Source organism: Symphalangus syndactylus, chromosome 7, assembly GCF_028878055.3.
Source record: "Symphalangus syndactylus isolate Jambi chromosome 7, NHGRI_mSymSyn1-v2.1_pri, whole genome shotgun sequence".
Taxonomy (NCBI): domain Eukaryota; kingdom Metazoa; phylum Chordata; class Mammalia; order Primates; family Hylobatidae; genus Symphalangus; species Symphalangus syndactylus.
In genome coordinates, this window is record NC_072429.2 from 118,491,084 (window position 1) to 118,510,610 (window position 19,527).

At 35.4% G+C, this 19,527-nt stretch overlaps 1 protein-coding gene across 5 annotated transcripts in view; it reads right to left on the reverse strand.

Annotated features, from left to right (window-relative positions):
- The window catches only part of TAF2 (TATA-box binding protein associated factor 2), a 118,877-nt gene that overhangs the window by 17,904 nt on the left and 81,446 nt on the right, over window positions 1-19,527 (reverse strand). For 3 of the 5 annotated variants that reach the window (XM_063643522.1, XM_055287118.2, XM_055287120.2), the window contains 4 exons: window positions 12,832-13,061; window positions 11,033-11,188; window positions 10,437-10,542; window positions 7,413-7,535 (listed from right to left, as the gene is read on the reverse strand). In XM_063643522.1, the coding sequence (XP_063499592.1) occupies window positions 7,413-7,535; window positions 10,437-10,542; window positions 11,033-11,188; window positions 12,832-13,061 (615 nt within the window). The remainder of the gene's footprint in view (window positions 1-7,412; window positions 7,536-10,436; window positions 10,543-11,032; window positions 11,189-12,831; window positions 13,062-19,527) is intronic. The other 2 variants (XM_063643523.1, XM_055287119.2) reach the window with 1 other exon arrangement.

Below are 19,527 nucleotides of genomic sequence, written 5' to 3' on the forward strand. Positions count from 1 at the left end.
AAGATGGACTGCTGTATTTCTTTTGTCTTTGAGTCTCTTCCATTAAACTGATAGCCTCTTGAGGACAGTAAGTTTGTCTTTTTCATCTTTGTGTCCCAACATATAGCACAGTATCTTTCATCCCCTAACCCGCCCCCTCTAACAAAGCTTGTTAAATGAATGAATGAATGAATATAACAGAATTATACAGTTGTGCTTCTTTTTAAATGTCAGGTGAACTTAGTCCAACTAAATATAACTTGAAGGTCACTGATTTTGAGGAGAGAAGAATAATGCACAAAAACTATTATAGCTCATCCATTCAAGTGGTATTTGACTCCTGTACTTCCTCTGTCAGGCACTGCTCCAATATTTTAGAACATGTGAACAAATCAAAGTTTCTGTGCTCACAGATTATTCACATTTTAGTATCCCAAAATTCTATTTCTTATATTCATGATCTTTGTAATAAAGCCAACACTAATACTAAAGTAAAAGCTAAATGTATTATTTATATATACAGGCAAGTTTGGAGAACTGTATCTTCTGTAATAATTGGTACCCAGATATTCTTTAAAAGAACAAAAATATTGAGATTATCTGATTTAGTTTCAGCCATATATGCTACCATATTTTAATTCAGATTTTAATACATAAATTGCATGAATATGTTCCTGATTCTATAAATATGGGAAAATAGGCCAATACCTAACAGAATACACAGGCAGATGATAAGAAGTAGTAAGAAGCTTTAAAGTCTCATGAACAAATTCCTTTAGCTTCCATCTCATTATTTAATCATTCTATATCAACAGACTTTGCAGCTTTCTTGTTGGTTGTCTGCACTCTTGCGAGCTTGAGGTTCTCTTCTGCATTTCAGAGAGGAGAGAAGTTTTATCATTTAATCCTAAACACCTACCAAACTACTTGGATTGCAGAAAGCCAAACATTATGTTGGAACCTGTACTTCTCAGCACAGGCAACTGCCTAATGGGCAACTGAGCATTTGTAGGTGTAATCTTTCAAAAGAATACTTACAACCACTTCAAAAGTGAATCCAATTTTTTGTCTAGACAGTGGCCTTACACTTTGCATTAAAGAAATATTGGTAATAAATCTTGCATTTGTCTTGAGATACATGAAGTCTACTAAGAAGACAATGGATTAGTTAGCACAAAGGACAAAGGAGTTAGAAACCAGGGCTCCTAGGACAAATGGCTAATTCCAGGTCTATGGCAGAATATTTACAAGGTGAGCTTGAAACGCAGGGTCTAACTGCAAGGAAGTTAAAATTTTGTCAAATGAACTCAGTCCAAAGATGGAACAAATTGAATACTGATAAGGACAATAATTGTGATAGACTGAAAATGACTGCTCACCATTGGAGATTGCTAGGCAACAACTCATTATTTTGAAAATTATTAAATACATAGAAGAATTAAGCATTTATCTGTGTTTTCCTAGACTTATACCACTGGGTAATAGTAAATGAGGAGAAATTTAGCTTTATAGAAGTAATCCAGCTTATAAATAAAAATGAAAGTATAAACTGAAATATCACTATCTTGCAACTTAATGAATTAAGGAATCTAGGTTGAACATCTATAGTGGTTAACCTCAAAAAGTTGACCAGACATTGTATGCTTCCAGACTAAAGAACACACACCCTCTATAAACCTGAATCCAATTAGAATTCTAGATACAACTACAAATTTACAGAAACTAGAGAACTTAACATGTTAATTATATCATGGGTATAAAATTAATAAAATACAGACTTGAAAAGTACAGAACAAAACCTAGTTTCTTTAACAAATACATTGTAAGAGAGGAAAGGAAAGAGGTATGAGTTGGAAACATTAGAATAAAAAGTACAGAACAAAATCCTGGCTTCTTTAACAAATACATTGTAAGGGAGGAAAAGAAAAGAGGTATGAACTGGAAATGTTAGATTCAAAAAGATATAAAGGCTGTATCAGCCAACTGCAATGTGGACCTTATGTGGATACTGATTTAAACAAATAAATTGTTAAAAACAAAAATAAATAACGGCATTTAGAGTCAATTGAAACTTAAACAGTGACTGGATATTTAATGATATAAAAGAATTAGTAAGTTTTTTAGGTGTAACATTACTGTGGTTATGACTTTTTAATGTGCTACCTTTTACAGATACATACTAATTTATGAATAAAATTATATGATATTTGGGATTCACTTCAAAATAATTCAGAAGGGTAGAAATGGGTAAGATTAAATAAGACTGACCATGAACCAATTATTGTTGAAGCTTAGTAACAGATACAGGGGCCTCATTATACTTGTCTAACTACTTCACAGTTCTCTATAATAAAGCTTTTTTCTTTTTCTTTCCTTTTTTTTTTTTTTTTGAGACAGAGTCTCGCTCTGTCGCCCAGGCTGGAGTGCAGTGGCATGATTTCAGCTTACTACAACCTCCGCCTCCCAGGTTCAAGCGATTCTCCTGCCTCAGCCTCCTGAGTAGCTGGGATTACAGGTGCGTACCACCATGCCTGGATAATTTTTGTATTTTTAGTAAAAGCGGGATTTCACCATGTTGGCCAGGCTGGTCTTGAACTCCTGACCTCAAATGATCCAGCCACCTTGGCCTCCCAAAGTGCTGGGATTACAGGCATAAGCCACCGTGCCTGGCCTAAAGCTTTTTTTTAAAGGAGAAATTAAAGCAATCTGGCAATACCATGAATGTGTTACATGCCTATATTCCTTTAGAAAGTTTTCTAGAAATTTAATCCCATTAATATGCTCATGCATATGTGAAAAGACACATGCACAAATATATTAATTGGCAGTAACAGGAGAACAAATGATCTATGCTACCCTATCATCACCAACAACCTTTAGCTCTTAAGTTTTCACTTATACTATAAACTATAATTGCATACTATATACTATAATTGAATATTAAGTATACTATATATATACAGTTGTATATATATATAGTATGTTTTATTCTCTCTCTCTATAGAGAATATATGTTTATACATTCGTTTTCTCTCTCTATATATGTACATATATATGTTTTGCTTATTATCTATCTTTCCTAAATAACGTTTACCAGCTCTAATCTAAGGTGGTAAGAAAGTGTAATTTCCTTATAATCAGATTTGGGACACACACAAGTTTACTTTCATAGGAGCATAATGAGGTCATCTATAGAACTCTATCAAGACAATACATATACTACCATCCCTTGATACAAACATTTACACACATAATTTCACATATCCTTTCAGGGATTTACAAGACGCCTGCTAAATTGTCCATTCACAGGCACCACTCATCTTTAGGCTAATAAAAGTCCTTTTAGTAACCTGAAATACATGTCACTCTTCTAAACAACGAATATATCAGAGAAAAGAGATACATTTAATTCACAATAAAGAAAATTTTCCTATTTCATGTTATATGGAAAGAACAAAAGAGATGTTCAGAGTTGTATTGTTCTACTCAATGTAAAATCTTTCCTGGAGACCAAATAAAATGCACCATGGATAAGGGTTAGCTGCAGTCAAGTTAACAAATGTAAAACAAACAGAAAGAGGTACTTAATGTAAGTCTAATGTGGAAGCTTTTCAGCCCATGTGATGAAAGTGCTGATAAGAAACCGTGAATAATCTGCTAATTCTAGTAAATTCATTCGCCTTAGGTATATGTTTAAATTCAACATAAAACCTGCAGTTTTTATTAGGAAAGGTGTAAGTTCTGTTCTTCAGATTGTTTAGATCACTGTAAAAAACTGTGAAATTATATCATTATAATTTAAGGATAAAAAAATCAAAGTCTGTTTTTCATACCGGTTTCAAAAGAAAGACCTCTAGGGCAAGCTCTCAAGCTTTAAAGAAGTTTTTTTTTTTTTTTTTTAATTAAAAAATTTACCAGAATTGTGTTTTTCTGACTTATGCAAGAAGGCATTACATAATACTGCAGCCCTAGCTAGGCAGCTACAGAAACTCTCCGCTTCTTTCCCACAAAAACCACTAGGGAATTCCCTTGCTCCTTGTTCCCCTTGCCCCGCCTCTCCTCTCCAGCACTGCAATCCCTACAGCAACCTGGGAGACAGTCCAGTCACCTCAAGCTCTGCAGTAATAGACAGGGAGCTGCTGTGGTGAGAAGGGAGAGAATATTGTACGTTCATCCCTATCACCATGGGAACCATAATGGCCATTTCTTTATATCCCCTTCCTTACCTCAGGAAAAGGAAAATAAATAATAAAGTAATGAAGGAAAATACTCTTGCCATTTCTCCCTTCTCATTCCAGTGGCTTAATCTAACACCCACATATGATCCTGCCCTAAAATATTCTACTATCAAACGCAAGGAAAGGGAAAACTGGGGAAGCAAGGTTAAAAAGTAAACCATAATGTGTCCTCTACTTAAAAGTTTCTGTCTCTTCTTTAAACCCATATTCTTTTTCTATCCCTCCTAGACAAGGTCTGTAACACATTCCAGATCTCAATTATCATCTGGCTCCTTGGCTCTAAGGGGGCCATCTAGGACTTCATCTCAGCTCATGAATAAAATAAAATAATAAAATAAAATAAAATAAAAAGCAGAGGCCGGAAACTCAAAAGCCTTGGCCTGAGGAAGAGCATAAATGAGTAAACAGACTACTGGGTGCAGCATAAGAGATCACACGCCTTACTAAAAGAGTGTCTCACACTTTTTCAAGAAAAGCTAGAAACCCAGAATTTCTTTTTTTCTTTGTTTCCTGAATGTCTCCACCAGAGTAAAAGGAAATCCATATTTTTATGTGTAACCTCTTCATTTTTAGTTATCTAGTTCAAAAACTTTTGTGAGACTTATAGGAAGATGTCTCAGCTTGATGAACTGGATATAGGCCAAAAAACCTCATTTGTGACCTCTAATCTAGAATCCCTAGAGACTGAAGAGAGGTCACAGCTTCCCTCACCAGTGCTGTCTCCCTCCTAAACCCGCAACTCTCAACCCCAAGAAAGGTGGCTGCCATGGTAAGAGATCTTCAGCTCCTGCTGGGAGGCAGGAAGAGAAGAAATTCCTTTTTCACTGCCTATTTGACTTGACTTGGGTTAGGCTAAAGTTGTGCTTCCCACATCCCAAAAGTTGGAGTTCTGAGTGAATCTTCTCACAGAAACGTTGATACACACAAGGGCTAGGTTTGATATTTGTATTCTTGATGTATGGTAGGAGTTGTAAGGCTTTTGTTGGCTAGTTTGGGCAAGTTACTTAACAAATACAACAATGTCGCCAGGCCTGGTGGCTCACACCTGTGATCCTAGCACTTTGGGAGGCTGAGGCTGGTGATCACTTGAGGCCAGGAGTTTGAGACGAGCCTGGCCAATGTGGTGAAATCCTGTCTCTACTAAAAAAAAAAAAAAAAAAAAAAATTAGCCGGGTGTGGTGATGCATGCCTGTCATCCCAGCTACTTAGGAAGCTGAGGCACGAGAATCACTTGAACCCAGGAGGTGGAGGTTGCAGTGAGCCAAGATCGCACCACTGCACTCCAGCCTGGGTGACAGAGCGAGACTGTCTCAAAAAAAAAAAAAAAAGAAAAGAAAAGAAGAAGAAGAAAAAACTACTAACAGAAAAACTGCATTCAAAATTCCAGAATAAATATATTTACAAATAAACCTTCAAAACACTATTATTTGTAAAATGAAGGTTTTCTACATTCTTGTAATATCACTGTTGAATTTTAAGACTTGCTCAGTGACCTCAGAGTACTGAATAGCAAAAACACATTTAAAGGAAATTACAGCCACATTGAAGAATATATTCAAAGTTAAGATTACTAGATCAGTCCACCTAACTGGTATACATTTTTGCCTCATGCCAAGAAAGGACCCTACACTAATAGCAGCCAAAACTCAAATGTTAATGCATTCCTATTCCCCACCATTAGGGCTGTGTTTCTTTCTCCCCAGTCTTCCCATATGATGCCATGAGAACTAAAAGCCTATAAAGACCTGAAAAAAAGTGAAAATGTATTTTTAAAAGCAATAAGGAACAATGATAAAAAGGCACACTGGTGGGCACAAAAAAAGTGTTCAGATTTGCTTCTACATAGGTTAATGTGCCACACCCCTAAGAAAAACCAAATGTATTCTGACTCTTTTTGGAACAGAAATTGATTAGACTCTTGGAAATTCAGAGAGAATTTTTTTTTTTAAAGGTAAGCAGAAGCATCATCCTCAAACTGTATGAAGGAGTTTGAAATTCTCTAAGCTTCATAATTTTTAAAAATGTAGAAAATTATTTACATCTAGTAAAATTTCAAAATTACACCAAAACCAAAAACAAAACCAAAAGAACACAAAAAATCAGGAAGGGCCAAGAAATATCAAAACTCACTCATTAAAGTAAGTGCAAAAGTCCCCAGCTGATTTACTTCTGAAACATATTTTAGGTGAATCTATTCCAATAAATGCACAGAACACACAAAGAACAGTAAGCAATCAACAGTCTGGGGTCTCAACATCAAAACAGTTTAACGCGCCGCTTTTGTTTGAAGTCCCCTATTAATAACAGTTGATTTGTAAGCTCCTCAAAGCAATAAACAGCACTCTTTAAAACATCAGATAAAACATAATTTATATAAGCAAAGTCCATCAACTGGAATATAATCAGAAGTTCACAGATTGTAGTCTGTCTACTTCTGGAAAAACTATTCTTTAAAAATGATTTTGTTTATGTATCTTGTTTTTTCACTCCCTGTTCCTTCAGAATTTGAGGACTGAATCTTTGTTTCACGGTAGTTCATCAGCATCAAATGTTTGCACTTCATTTGGATTATAATCCCCTCTTTGTAAGTGATGAAACAGAATGAGCAGAAAACAATGTGAAACAGAATAGGTAACAAACACAGCTGAATTAAATTACTTTTCACAAACTTAAGCCCAATTACTGTGAAATGATATACGAGAATATAGCATCAAGTCTTCAGGAATGAATCACCAATTATATACATGAGTGGGGGATAAGTGGTTGATTTTTTATTTTATGCGTTTATATCTTTTTTTATAAAGGTACAAATTAGATGGTTTCTATTGAAGTTGGCATTTGTCATAATATTCTTAGAAAAAGCATGGCAAAGAAAGAGCAAAATGTTCATTATAATTACATGGCATTATCTTTTAAATTATCTTTAAATGGCATATGGGGGATAATTTTTTTCCTCACCTAATTTTCTTTTATTTCCAAGTTTTCTACAATAGGAATACATTACTTTTGAAAAAGAAAAGTCTATTTTAAAATAGTCTTTAAAGTTAGATAATATAAGCTCAATGTATTACAAGAAAAGCCAAGTCCTAAGATCTGTATTTTTAAAGGGTTTTTTAAAGTTGATGAAGTAACTCTATTACATTTATAGATTTGTTCTTGAACAAAATAACATTAATTCTGATTCATTATTGTTACCTGTTCCCTTCCGTGTAAGTTCCAAACTCCACTGGGGTTTTGTGGTGGGTGTGCTGTCACAGCCTGCTGAGTGCTGGGGTATTAAAGCAGATCGGGAGCTAGCTGGCCGATATTTCGAGAGCCCTAAAATGCCAAACAAGAGAAAAAAGAGGGATTTATTTCCTTGTTTCCCAAAAGGAAAAAAAAGGCTGACAGGTTTTTATAAGCTAGCCTCAAAGACAGAAGCAATTCATCCACAGTAAAATTCTAACAATTGAAAGAATACTAGCTGGGTGGAGTGGCTCACATCTTTAATCCCATTGCTTTGGGAGGCTGAGGAGGGAGGATCGCTTGAGGCCAGGAGTTCAAGACTGGCCTAGCCATCAACTATACTGAGACCACATCTCTACTACAAAAACTAAATAAATAAATAAAATCAGCCAGGTATGGTGGTGTGTATCTGTGGTCCTAGCTACTTGGGAGGCTGAGGTGGGAGGATGTATTGAGCCCAGGAGTTCAAGGTTGCAGTCAGCTATAATCATGCCACTGCAATCTAGCCTGGGCCACTAAGCAAGACTCTGTGTCTTTAGAAGAAAAAAAAAACTATTTTAAAACTACTAAAAATCTCGTTTAATTTAATCCTTTGTCATGGTTCCTGTAAGCTTAAATCTGTGTAGAATAAGCATTCAAGAGAGACAATAAGCTTGAATGACTTGCTGAACATATAAATTAAACCCTGTATTCTGGGGCAGGAACCATTTCATATTTTTAATTATTTATGTGGAACTCTGTACACAGTAGTTTGCCCAGCCCCCCCAAATTTTGGTAACAAATACCATTATAAAATTTACTCAACAAATAGACCCAAAATAGTTTAGGGATTACAAAAGACATTTAAAACAGAAAATGGTCTAATTGTGTAACGTGAACAGCATTGTGGTGGAATCTGGAGATTGAGGTTTTGATTCCAAACTTATCAAAAAATCAGAAATACGTTCTGAGTAAGATATTTTATCTCTTTGTGTCTTAATTCCTTCACTTGTCACATTCCTTCACTTGTCCTAAGATTTTGTCTAGCCCTTAGTTGGCCACTACCTGGGTATGTCATCTAGGGGAAGTCACTTAGCATCTCTGTACTTGTCTACTTAAATGGACAGAATAGATAAAATAACTGTTAAGCTTCAACTATAAAACCCAAAGAATTCATGACCTATCAGTCTTCAAATGTATCTTAGATTCATGTCCTACCTGCAGCAAGTTCTCAAATTCTAGTAGCTCATCTTAGATTACTAGATAATGAAAAAATAATTCAGGTCTCAAAAATAAAATTAAAACAAAAAGCCAAATAAAAAGCAAAGCAACAGGAGTAATAAGGTCTTTAGCACAAATGAACATGTTAAAAACAACAGAGAAAAAAATCTCATTCAAATGTAAACATCCTAAAATACAACCACCATGGGCAATGAAAAGGATTTTCAAACAAAAAAACAGAAACATTACCCAGAAAAAAAGAGACAAACAGTCATACCCATAATAGAAGAAATGCATTAAAAAGTAAACCTGGAAGGGCGCTGCAGTTCACGCCTATAATCCCCACACTTTGGGAGGCCAAGGCAGGCGAATCACTTGAGGTCAGGAGTTTGAGTCCAGCCTGGCCAACATGGCAAAACCCCGTCTCTACTAAAAATATAAAAATTAGCCAGGCCTGGTGGTGTGCGCCTGTAGTCCCAGCTACTTGGGAGGCTGAGGCAAGAGAATCGCTTGAACCCTGGAGGCAAAGCCTGCAGTTAGCAGAGATGACACTACCACACTCTAGCCTGGGCAACAGAGTGAGACTCCATCTTAAAAAATAATTTAAAAACCCCAAAAAACAAAAACAGTAAACCTGAGTTATTTTACAGTTACTCTAAAAGTTCTGAATTATTACACTGATGATAAGTGCTATGACAGATAATTATCATAAATGAAAATTAATGAATTACAACTTATATACCAGTAAGAATTTTAGAAACATAATGCTGAGTAAAAAAAAGCAAGTCATGTTATACCATTTCTTAAAAAATTCAAAAAACAAGTGAAACTAAACATACAGGATCACATACCTATGTGGAACACTATAAAGAAAAGCAACAGAATGAAATTAAGAAAAAAAAAAGAAAATGCAATATAGTAGTTACTTGTAGTGGAAAGGCAGGAGAACAGGACCAGGGAAGGAGCATATAGGAAACATCCGTGCATGATATATAATGTACATGTTAACTTCGGTGGCAGGTACACAGATATTTGTTTTATTACTATATGTCGTAACTTTTATCAAAGGCTTTTATTCCTTAAAAATGAGAAAAAGCTTATGATATAAACTGGTATAATCTCTCAAAAAACATGGCAATACATATCAAGAGCTATGAAAATCTAAAGACATGTATCTCACAATATAGCTAACATTAATCTTTTCACTAATAATACATTTTGGGGAATTTATCCAAGAAACATAATTTAACAAAAAAAAAAGTACAGAATTACCTAAAATATATAAAAATGAAAAACAACCTAATGCCTATCAACAAGGAAATGACAAGGTAAATTTTAATATATTGACTCTATGTTGTCTTAGGTAGTATTTTCAAAAGAAAACATGCTTTTTGAATGATGTATGAAAATGACTGACATAATATTATATGAGATAGGCAGGCAAAAAGAGAAAGTAGTGCTACACGCAGCATTAACTACAGTTAAAAAAAAATTAATGTAACTATGGTTACATGAAGTCTACCACATACACACACAAAAAAGAAATCTGAGCTACCAGAAAGAATCTGAATGATGGATTTTATACAAGCAGGACCAAAACAAAACAGCCAAAAGAAGCGCTTTTTCTACATGTTATTTTGCCAATTTATGTTATAACCTGACACAATTTAATATTTTAAGCTGGCTAATTTTAAACTTAATAGTTGTTCATTTGAAAATAAAGTAACACACATTAGAATACTGATATCAACCAATGTCTCCATCTCCTCAATGACTGCAGAATACTAATCTTACCTGGAGTTGACGGCCTTTCAAGCATGTTTAAATGATGTGAAATGAAGGCCTGGCTATCATGAACAGTATCCATATCAACCTCCTCCTCATCTTGAGAACTGGAAAACTAAAACACACACACACACATAAAACAGAGGAATAAAAGAACCATTACACACGTTATGTTTGGATCTTAGCTTTTAGGAAAAGTAGCAGAGAGGCCATAGGATATACCCCCATATAATCTTAAAATAAAAAGTAGTTTGTTTCTTCAAAGATATTAAGAGAAGAAAAGATTATGTGGTCCAACCTCTAAAAGAAGCCAATTAGAAATTACTGGAAATGTAATAGCAACTAAAATCTACTCCTATTTTGTGAGAAAAAGTAGTGAGTTGTGGTGGAACGTGCACACATAGTTCCTCCCCCAAGTAGAGAAGAATTATGTGATAATATAAGTTAAATACTTGGTTCGAATGTCTCAGAAGGACATTTGAGTTTTATAATGCAGTCTGTCGCATGTGTTCCTGCTAAGGAAAAACCACTGCAAGTATTCAAAAAGATTTACAAGAAGGTGAATATCCTACACTGTTAATACAGGTTTAACCTGTATTTCTTACTCTGATTTTGAGTTTGACTTTACTGCTATCCTCATTCTTCTCCAGTATTTGACCAGGTTCTAGGGGGGACCCCAGTGGTGTATCAGACTTCCTCTTCACTCCCTGCTGATGAGCTGATATATTACATGATGCTTCCTTGGCAAGGTGATCATCTTCCTGTGGCAATATTCAAGATCAAAATTAGATTTCTGAAGACGAGTAGCTCATATTATAGCTGAAAACTAATAGCTATAGCAACCATGCAGATTAGAGCATGCCCAGTGGCTAGAAATTATCAGTAATGGGCTTAAAATAAATGTAATCTTTTCTTGTCTGCTGGTCTTTTTAGGGGGAGAAGGGAGGTATTTAAGTGAACTTTTAGAGCTTTCCCAAAAGAACATGTCCTTTGATGCCATTTTCTCCTCTTGGCCTGCAGTGCGAATGTGGATAAATTAACATATATGAGCAAGAATTATATCAATTTTCACAGGTTGGTAAGTATGTAGATCTGAAAGAGCTCTTTAATGAGACTCTTTTTTCTATGTAAATATTTGTCTTACTTCTTCATAACCCAAACTCTAGGACATATTTTAAATTGACAACAAATAAGTATGATGTTACTTCAGAAAATTTAGGTGAGTAAGCAAATTTAAAATGAACTATTACTAACTAGCATAGAGAGAATCTGCATTTTAAAGTGTCAAAACACCAGTAGGGAATTGCCAGGCAAGTAATCTGGTCTAAATATTGGTGAAAAATGAAGCTTGAAGTATTGGAGACATTTTGTCATCAATAAAAAAAATTTCATGAAAAATTTCTTTAAATTACAGTAAAATTATTAATATGTATCCTATAAGTCTTTCTACAAAATGTCTGGTAATTTTATAATACAAAGGTAGAAATAAAAGCTTCTCTAAAGGCAAATGAACATGTGTGTGTGTGTGTGTGTGTGTGTGTGTGTGTGTATATAAAATGTTTTAAAATGTAACACACAGTCTCCTCCCAAATCAGCAGATTATTAATTTACCTGGTCATTCATTCATTCATTATTTATTTCATTCAACAAGCATTTGCCAGGCATTTATCATATGTTTTGAACTGTGCTAGGTATTACACAGAGCAACAATTTTAAAAAGACAAGGCCCCTGTTTTCACATGGCTTTCCATTAACACATATGGGACATACATAATAGGTTAAATATTCAGCTGGGTGTGGTGGCTCACGCCTGTAATTCTAGCACTTTGGGAGACCAAGGTGGGTGGATCACCTGAGGTCAGGTGTTTGAGACCAGCCTGGCCAACATGGTGAAACTCCGTTTCTACTAAAAATACAAAAAATTAGCCGGGCATGGTGGCAGTCACCTGTAATCCCAGCTACTCAGGAGGCTAAGGCAGGAGAATTGCTTGAACCTGGGAGGCAAAGGTTGCAGTGAGCCAAGATTGAGCCATCGCACTCCAGCCTGGGGAACAAGAGTGGAACTCTGTCTCAAAAAAAAAAAAAAAAAAAAAAAAAAAAGTTATTCATTTCAATCTTTCGCTACTCAGAGAAGAAATTCTATGCTCAAGTATAAAAAAAATCGTTAGGTTATCACAATAGGAGTAATGGGACCGGGAGCACATCATTTGCTATGTGCAGTTTTATAGTTGCCAGTAGCATTTTATAATTTGCACAGTGCTAATCAAATGTCAGCCAGCATGTTTTAAAAGGGCACAAGAAACTGTTAGTGGCTATAAAATTCACTAGTTCACAGGAAACAATTCTCTTCTCTAGATCCTCTATATAATGGAACTACATCTTCTGTAATACATGTGATTCTTACAGGGTTCTGAAATCCAACCAGCTGTGGGTGACTGCTTGGATTATTTGCAGCTTCTTGGTTGCCTGGTACTGACTCTGGAATTATGGTAGGATTCAAGACAGCTTTTTTCTCCTTTAGATTAAGAACCAACCCAAGCTCTGGCAAGGGTAAACAGGAAGGTCTACTGAGGCCAAAAAGTGTGAAGTACAAGTCCACAGCACCACACCGTAACCTCCAGTCATGTGAAGTACCTAAAAAGTAAGTAATAAAGAAATGAGTCAATATGCACATTGATTCATACATTTTAACTGTCCCAGAACCTGTACAACAAAAGGAACTTTATAACTGGAAAAACCTTTACACCTTTCATCTTACAAAATGAATACTAGACATCAACCAAAAATCTAACATTCCAAAAATTGTATTTTTTATAGCCTTAAATCTTCCTTTTTATTCTTTCTCCTCAGTAATTATCCCACATTCATTCATTCTCTGCTCATCTTATCTGATTCTCTTCATTAACAGCCTGTTAGGAAGACAGCCTCCATGAGCCTTTGCATTCCCTATCATGGAAACACATTTTCTGACCTCTAGAAGTTACTACTTTCAGGTTTTACATATAGTAAGAAACCATACAACTACTACTGGACTTATTGTAGAGGAGGAAAATATTTTGCTAAACACCTTTATATTTGTGTTACTGTAGTGAGAACTTATTTATGATTTTTAAATAACAGAAATAAGCAAACCACAAGCATGACAATGGGCAGTAGACATGGACTTGACCAGAAAATAACTGCCTGGGTAGAAGTTCAGTTTCTCCTGGTTGAAACACTAGAGGCAAGTTCTTTCCATTTCTCTGAGTCTCAGTTTTTTCATCTCCAAAATAGGAGTTTTGGTCTCAAGTCATACCTTACCCCATAGCAATGACAGATCAGAGCACACTGATACCAGGGTTTTCTCACCTTCCTTTTCTCCCCAGTAGAACACTCCAGTAGATATTGTCATCAAATAGAACTGACTAAAAAGATGAAATTCGGCAGCTAGAGTTACACAATCTCTATGGTTTCTAATCAGAATTTTAAATGACTTGAAGAGTATAGAATAAGTGAACAGAAGAAAAGTGGATATTCTTCTTGAGAAGAAAAATAAACCCGGCTAGGCATGGTGGCTCATGCCTATAATCCCAGCACTCTGGGAGGCCGAGGTGGGCAGATCGCTTGAGCTCAGAAGTTCAAAACAAGCCTGGTCAACATGGTGAAGCCCACTCTCTACTAAAAATACAAAAATCAGCTGGGTGTGATGGCCATGACTGCAATCCCAGCTACTTGGGTGGGTGAGGCAGGAGAATCACTTAAACCCAGGAGGCGGAGGCTGCAGTGAGCCAAGATTGCACCACTGCACTCGAACCTGGGCAACAGAGTGAGACCTTGTCTCAAGAAAGAAAGAAAGAAAGGAAGGGAGGGAGGGAGGGAAAGGGGAAGGAAGGTCCTATAAATACCTAATTTTTACCAAGAACTGTTGTTTCAAAAGAGTACCACAATTAAAAAGGAGAAACAAAAAGGAAAAAATTTGGATATCATAAATATTAAACTTTGTGGTTTTCCACAAAAAATATTAATATAAGTAAATAAATTATCAACTAATAGTAATTCTTATCAGATTTACTCTAACAGGTAATTATTAATTATATGCAAATCTGCAATGGGAAAAATTGTAAATTCACTTTCATACTAGAGAGTGCATTGTACTAGGCTACTGCGCATGCTATAATGTTGTGAAATAGCTCTCATCATTCCTACTTGAGACATTTTCAGTTTTGCTGTTGTGTGACATACAACACTGGTAGAAGCAAGAGACAGGCAAGAGCTGCAGAGAACCAAGTAATGGAAAAAACATTACATAGTAAAAGCAAGAATTTTACACTGGAAACCCATTTTCCCTTCCTAGAATATGTATATGTGGACACTTCAATAGCTTGAGGTAGTATTATTTTGTAGGCATTCATTTCTCCTCCTCAAAGCATTTTACATATAGAAAGATTCCACAAAGAGGAGGTTATCAGATTCCTGGGGCTTCTATTAGCAAAGGCTAGAGGGTCTCAACCCTCTGAGGGAAGGGAATAAATGCCAGGAGTGAGCAATAAAAAGTCTGGCAACCCAGAGCAGCTGGCCATGTATCTCTCTCTCCATAGATATAGCAAGAAAAGGAGTGAATCTTAGGCATTTTATCAGTTGAAAAAAAAAAAAGAAAAACAGAACAGAACAGTTTAGAGTACATTTGTTGTTTGGAAGAAAACTAAACCCTGTAGATCAACATTACCCAATCATGTGTGCTACAAAAACCAGCCTGAACTTTTACATGCTGTCGATGATCTCAAAATGAGTCATTCGATTGTGAATTCCTTAACATTTAAAAAATATATATGTTAATTTTAAAAGACAAATTGAGTATGTGTATTTTGATGAGCTAGGGCTTTTATTTTGTTTTTGAACGTCAGCTTAAGGATGATTAGGCAGCACAGTAAAGGCTGCTAAGTGCACTGAAGCCCTCTAATATGATTTTGGTTACTTGTTATTTCTATGTGGGCTTTTTGGTTTTGCTAGACCTTTAATTTGGACAAAGGAATGAACACCACTGTTTTGTTCCTGAGGGAGGTTCTTGATAGTGTTTTCTGTCTTCTAAAAATGAACTTACATATTAAAATTGGGGACAAGGGAGCTAAAAAATGAATAGCAGTACTTTTGTTAAAAGTACAAAAGAGAGCAAAAAATAGAGATAAAAGCCAAAATTTCATTGTATTTCAAAATCATGGAATGAAATCTTAAGATGGTTGTCACGTTAGTACGTTAGTATACTTCAATTAAGTTGAGAGACAGAATGGGAAAAAAACACTTCTAATTAATTGCCTGTTAGCTCTGTGACCTTGGGCAAGTCAGCTCTCTGGGCTATAACTGAGATGATCAGAGTGGTTCACTCAGATGATCTTTAAGACTCCCCTCATCAGGTCTAAAATCTGATGATTCCAAGTCAATCCATCCCATTGGAGAGAGGCCCTGAAACAGTCTCTGATTTCTGCCTTCAGTTACAGTATTCTGAAGACGCATCTTTAATCTTCCAGCTACCTCCCCTTTCCCCATCACTTATGGCAACGAATGATCACATATGACAAAATGACAGCCACTAGTCTCTCCTCCCAGGAAAATTGCTATTCATCCTGTCTTCATTAGCAGTTATACTCTGAGACCAACCCTGTTTATCTGAATTAGAACAGCAACACTCAAGAAGTAGGAAACCCATTATTAATGTTGTCTATTCAAATCAGAAAGTGCCTTGAGACAAACACCACCAAAGTAGTAAATCTGATCCTATCGAAAAATCATCTCTTCATTTTCTGAGGTAACTGCTATTAAAACTGATCAACTAGGCTGAGGCAGGAGGATCACGAGGTCAGGAGATCGAGACCATCCTGGTTAACACAGTGAAACCCAGTCTCTACTAAAAATACAAAAATTAGCCGGGCATGGTGGCGGGTGCCTGTAGTCCCAGCTACTCGGGAGGCTGAGGCAGGAGAATGGCATGAACCTGGGAGGCGGAGCTTGCAGTGAGCCAAGATCACACCACTGCACCCCAGCCTGGGTGACAGAGTGAGACTCCGTCTCAAAAAAACAAAAACAAACAAAAAAAACTGATCAACTAAAAAAGCTGCTAAGAAGAAAATTCACTTTGAAAGCCACTGTTTTCAGGACACTTCTGAATAAACCCAGCACTCCTTATTGACGGCTGAAGCTTAGAAATTTGTACACAGTTAAGCCAGAAATACAACTTCCACTGGGTATTATTGTCCTGACTGTTCTGTCCATCTTACAATAAACAAAAACAGCAAATTCATTTCTATTTATGTGTGTGTGTGTGTGTATATATAATTTCCTAAGCAGATGAATCAATATGTTTTCATTTTCTTCCACCATTTCCATTCCTAAGAAAGAAGGTATTAGGGAGAGACATGGTGGGACAGAACTTTGAAACCTTCTGATGTTAATATCAAAACTGTTTATTTTCTTACTCTGAAACCTGGCAAATCCTATCAAACTGAATTAGAAGTTGTCCCTCATTCTACTCCCTTGAGTGTAGTTGTAAATTTCCAAACACTAAAAATTATATTGTAAATAAACAGCATTCAATGACTTGAACAATTAATGTTTTTATGTCATTCTTACAGTAATATGCCAGACACTAAAGGTCAATGTGGAAGCAACAGCTAAAATTTCCTTCATAATGATAAAGAAACAAAGATACCATCTCCTCAATGAAGATCTGTTTCTTCAGAAATAAAAAAAACACTCAATTAGGCAAGACAAGCAAAAGTATTTATGTCTTAAATAAAATATAAAGCGCCAATAAAAATCTCCAATTCTTAGGTTTTAATTTTTTTAATGTATTTTAAAATTACTGTCATTTTGGCCTGTAATTCAGTATCTTACTTAAAGCTATAAAGGCAGGATCACATATGTTCTGAATTTTGATACACATTCCTTTGGAAGAGGAAAATCATTTCTTTCAGTGTGGAAAAAAGCTACCACACCACTAACTGGAAGTCAGCCTGGTTCTAGCAACACCTGTCCCTCATTGCCCAGAGCATAAAACCTAAATTCCCCAGGCCCTTCACATTTAGATCCTAATCTATCTTTCCAGATAATACTATTTTCTAAACACTCCTTCAGAACATGAGGCTTTTATATATAATTCTACTACCTAAAAATATATTTATCCTGCTGGAAAACTCCTTTCCATTCATCAAGAGTTAGCTCAAATGCTACCTATCCATGAACATTCTACCATTCCAGACAGGGTTCATGGCTCCTTTCTTTGGGTTCCCCAAATAGTTCGTTCTCTTTAGCAACTATCTCTTCATATTATTAATTTATCTGTTCCTATGTCTCTCTTTCCATTATACTTAGTTAATACACAGAAAACATAGCACAGTGGCAAACAGAAAGTGCTCAAGAAAAAAAATTGTGAATTAATATGTGAAACCTTTAAAAATGATTGCCGTTGGCAAATGAGATATTTTCAATTAAAAATAAACCTATTTATTTAAGAATTTTAAGCAACCATGGACAAAGACCATACAATGTAAAAGATCCTTGTCTTTAAAAATGTTTACGATCTTTCTGTGGAGCATTAATTTAAAAGCTGTCATGGGAATTGCAAAGAGCATTTTTGGAAACAACTGGGGAACTGTGAATATTGGCTATATACTGGGTGGGGTTTGATGACCATATTGTCGAGATGTAGAATGACCTTATTCTCAGGAGTATATACTAAAGTATTTGGGAAGAGGACCATGATCCCATTTATTTTCAAATGATTCAGAAAAAAACAGGGTATAAATATAAAGAAAGAGAAGGAAAAGGAGATAAAGTAAATGGTAAAATTTTAACTGGTGAATCAAACTGAAAGCATATGATTATGCACTGTATTATTCTTTAGATTTTTAAGCTTTAAAAATTTTAGAAACAAAATACTGAAGATAAAAATGTGTATGAAAAATTAAACTACATACGGAATGGCTTAAGATATCTGATATGCGTATGAGTGAATATACACATATAGGTCGGTGTGTGTATACATTTACAAAGCAAAAACTGTTGGAAAGATACTAGAGTACCTCCCAGAATTTAAGGCTAAGTGGAGTTACTACACACCAAGAAGCAGGCAGAGACCAGGCAGCCCTGAGATCTCAAAAAGTTTAAGTCTGACAACCTTCCCTCTGGGATATGGTCACTAAAGCGATTCAGCTACCAAGAGCCCTCGGTTTCTGTACCTGTCTCTCAGCTCCAAATTCCCCTAGTATATTTCTAAAATGAGTACTAGTATTAACTGAATGGCACATGAATTTTTAAAAGTCATGAGTATCTTTCTGTCTCACTCTCAAATTGATTTCAATTTTTCAAATCCTGTTTCTATAAATCCAACCACAATTTCTCTCTCTTGTTGAAAAGTTTGATTCTTCAGAATAAGAAAACAAACTCTAATTCTTCAAAAGTACATGATAAGATGATCCTTCTGAACTGCCATGATATGCTCTCCTATATATTTTAAATTGGTTCAGTAAATTTTGTAACTATGCAAAGTCAATATACCTCAAATCCACTTGGTAGAAAGAGAGAAATAAATTAATATAATTACATCTACATTGTTCACAGTTTTTGTTTTCCAGAAAATGCTTATCTCAAGTGACCAGATAGCCCAGAAGCCCCAAAATGAGGAGCAGGCAGGGTTCCACCGGATTCGGGGACTTAGATGATGCTCTAGCTCCTTTCATTATTGATGAATCCTCATTACCATTTCTTAAAACAATCCTCATTACCATTTCTTAAAACAATAACCATTAAGAAGATAATATAGCAATGTGAAAAATTCTCATGATAAAATGCTATTTTAAAACTTTTATTTCAACTATAACTATATAACACAACACACACACAATTATTTTTTCCTAAGGGCCAAATATACCCAAATCTTAATAAACCATGCCCAGCCAGTTTATTTTTCCTTCTCAAGAATTATGTAATATTTCCTTTTTTTGTAGTTTTTTCAGATAAACTCTGTAACATGATATTACTTTTGCCATTAAATTATTTTTAATCAAATAAAAAAAGGATTTCTTAGATCAGATTCATTCATTTATCCCAAAGGTTCAGGCTTGGAAAG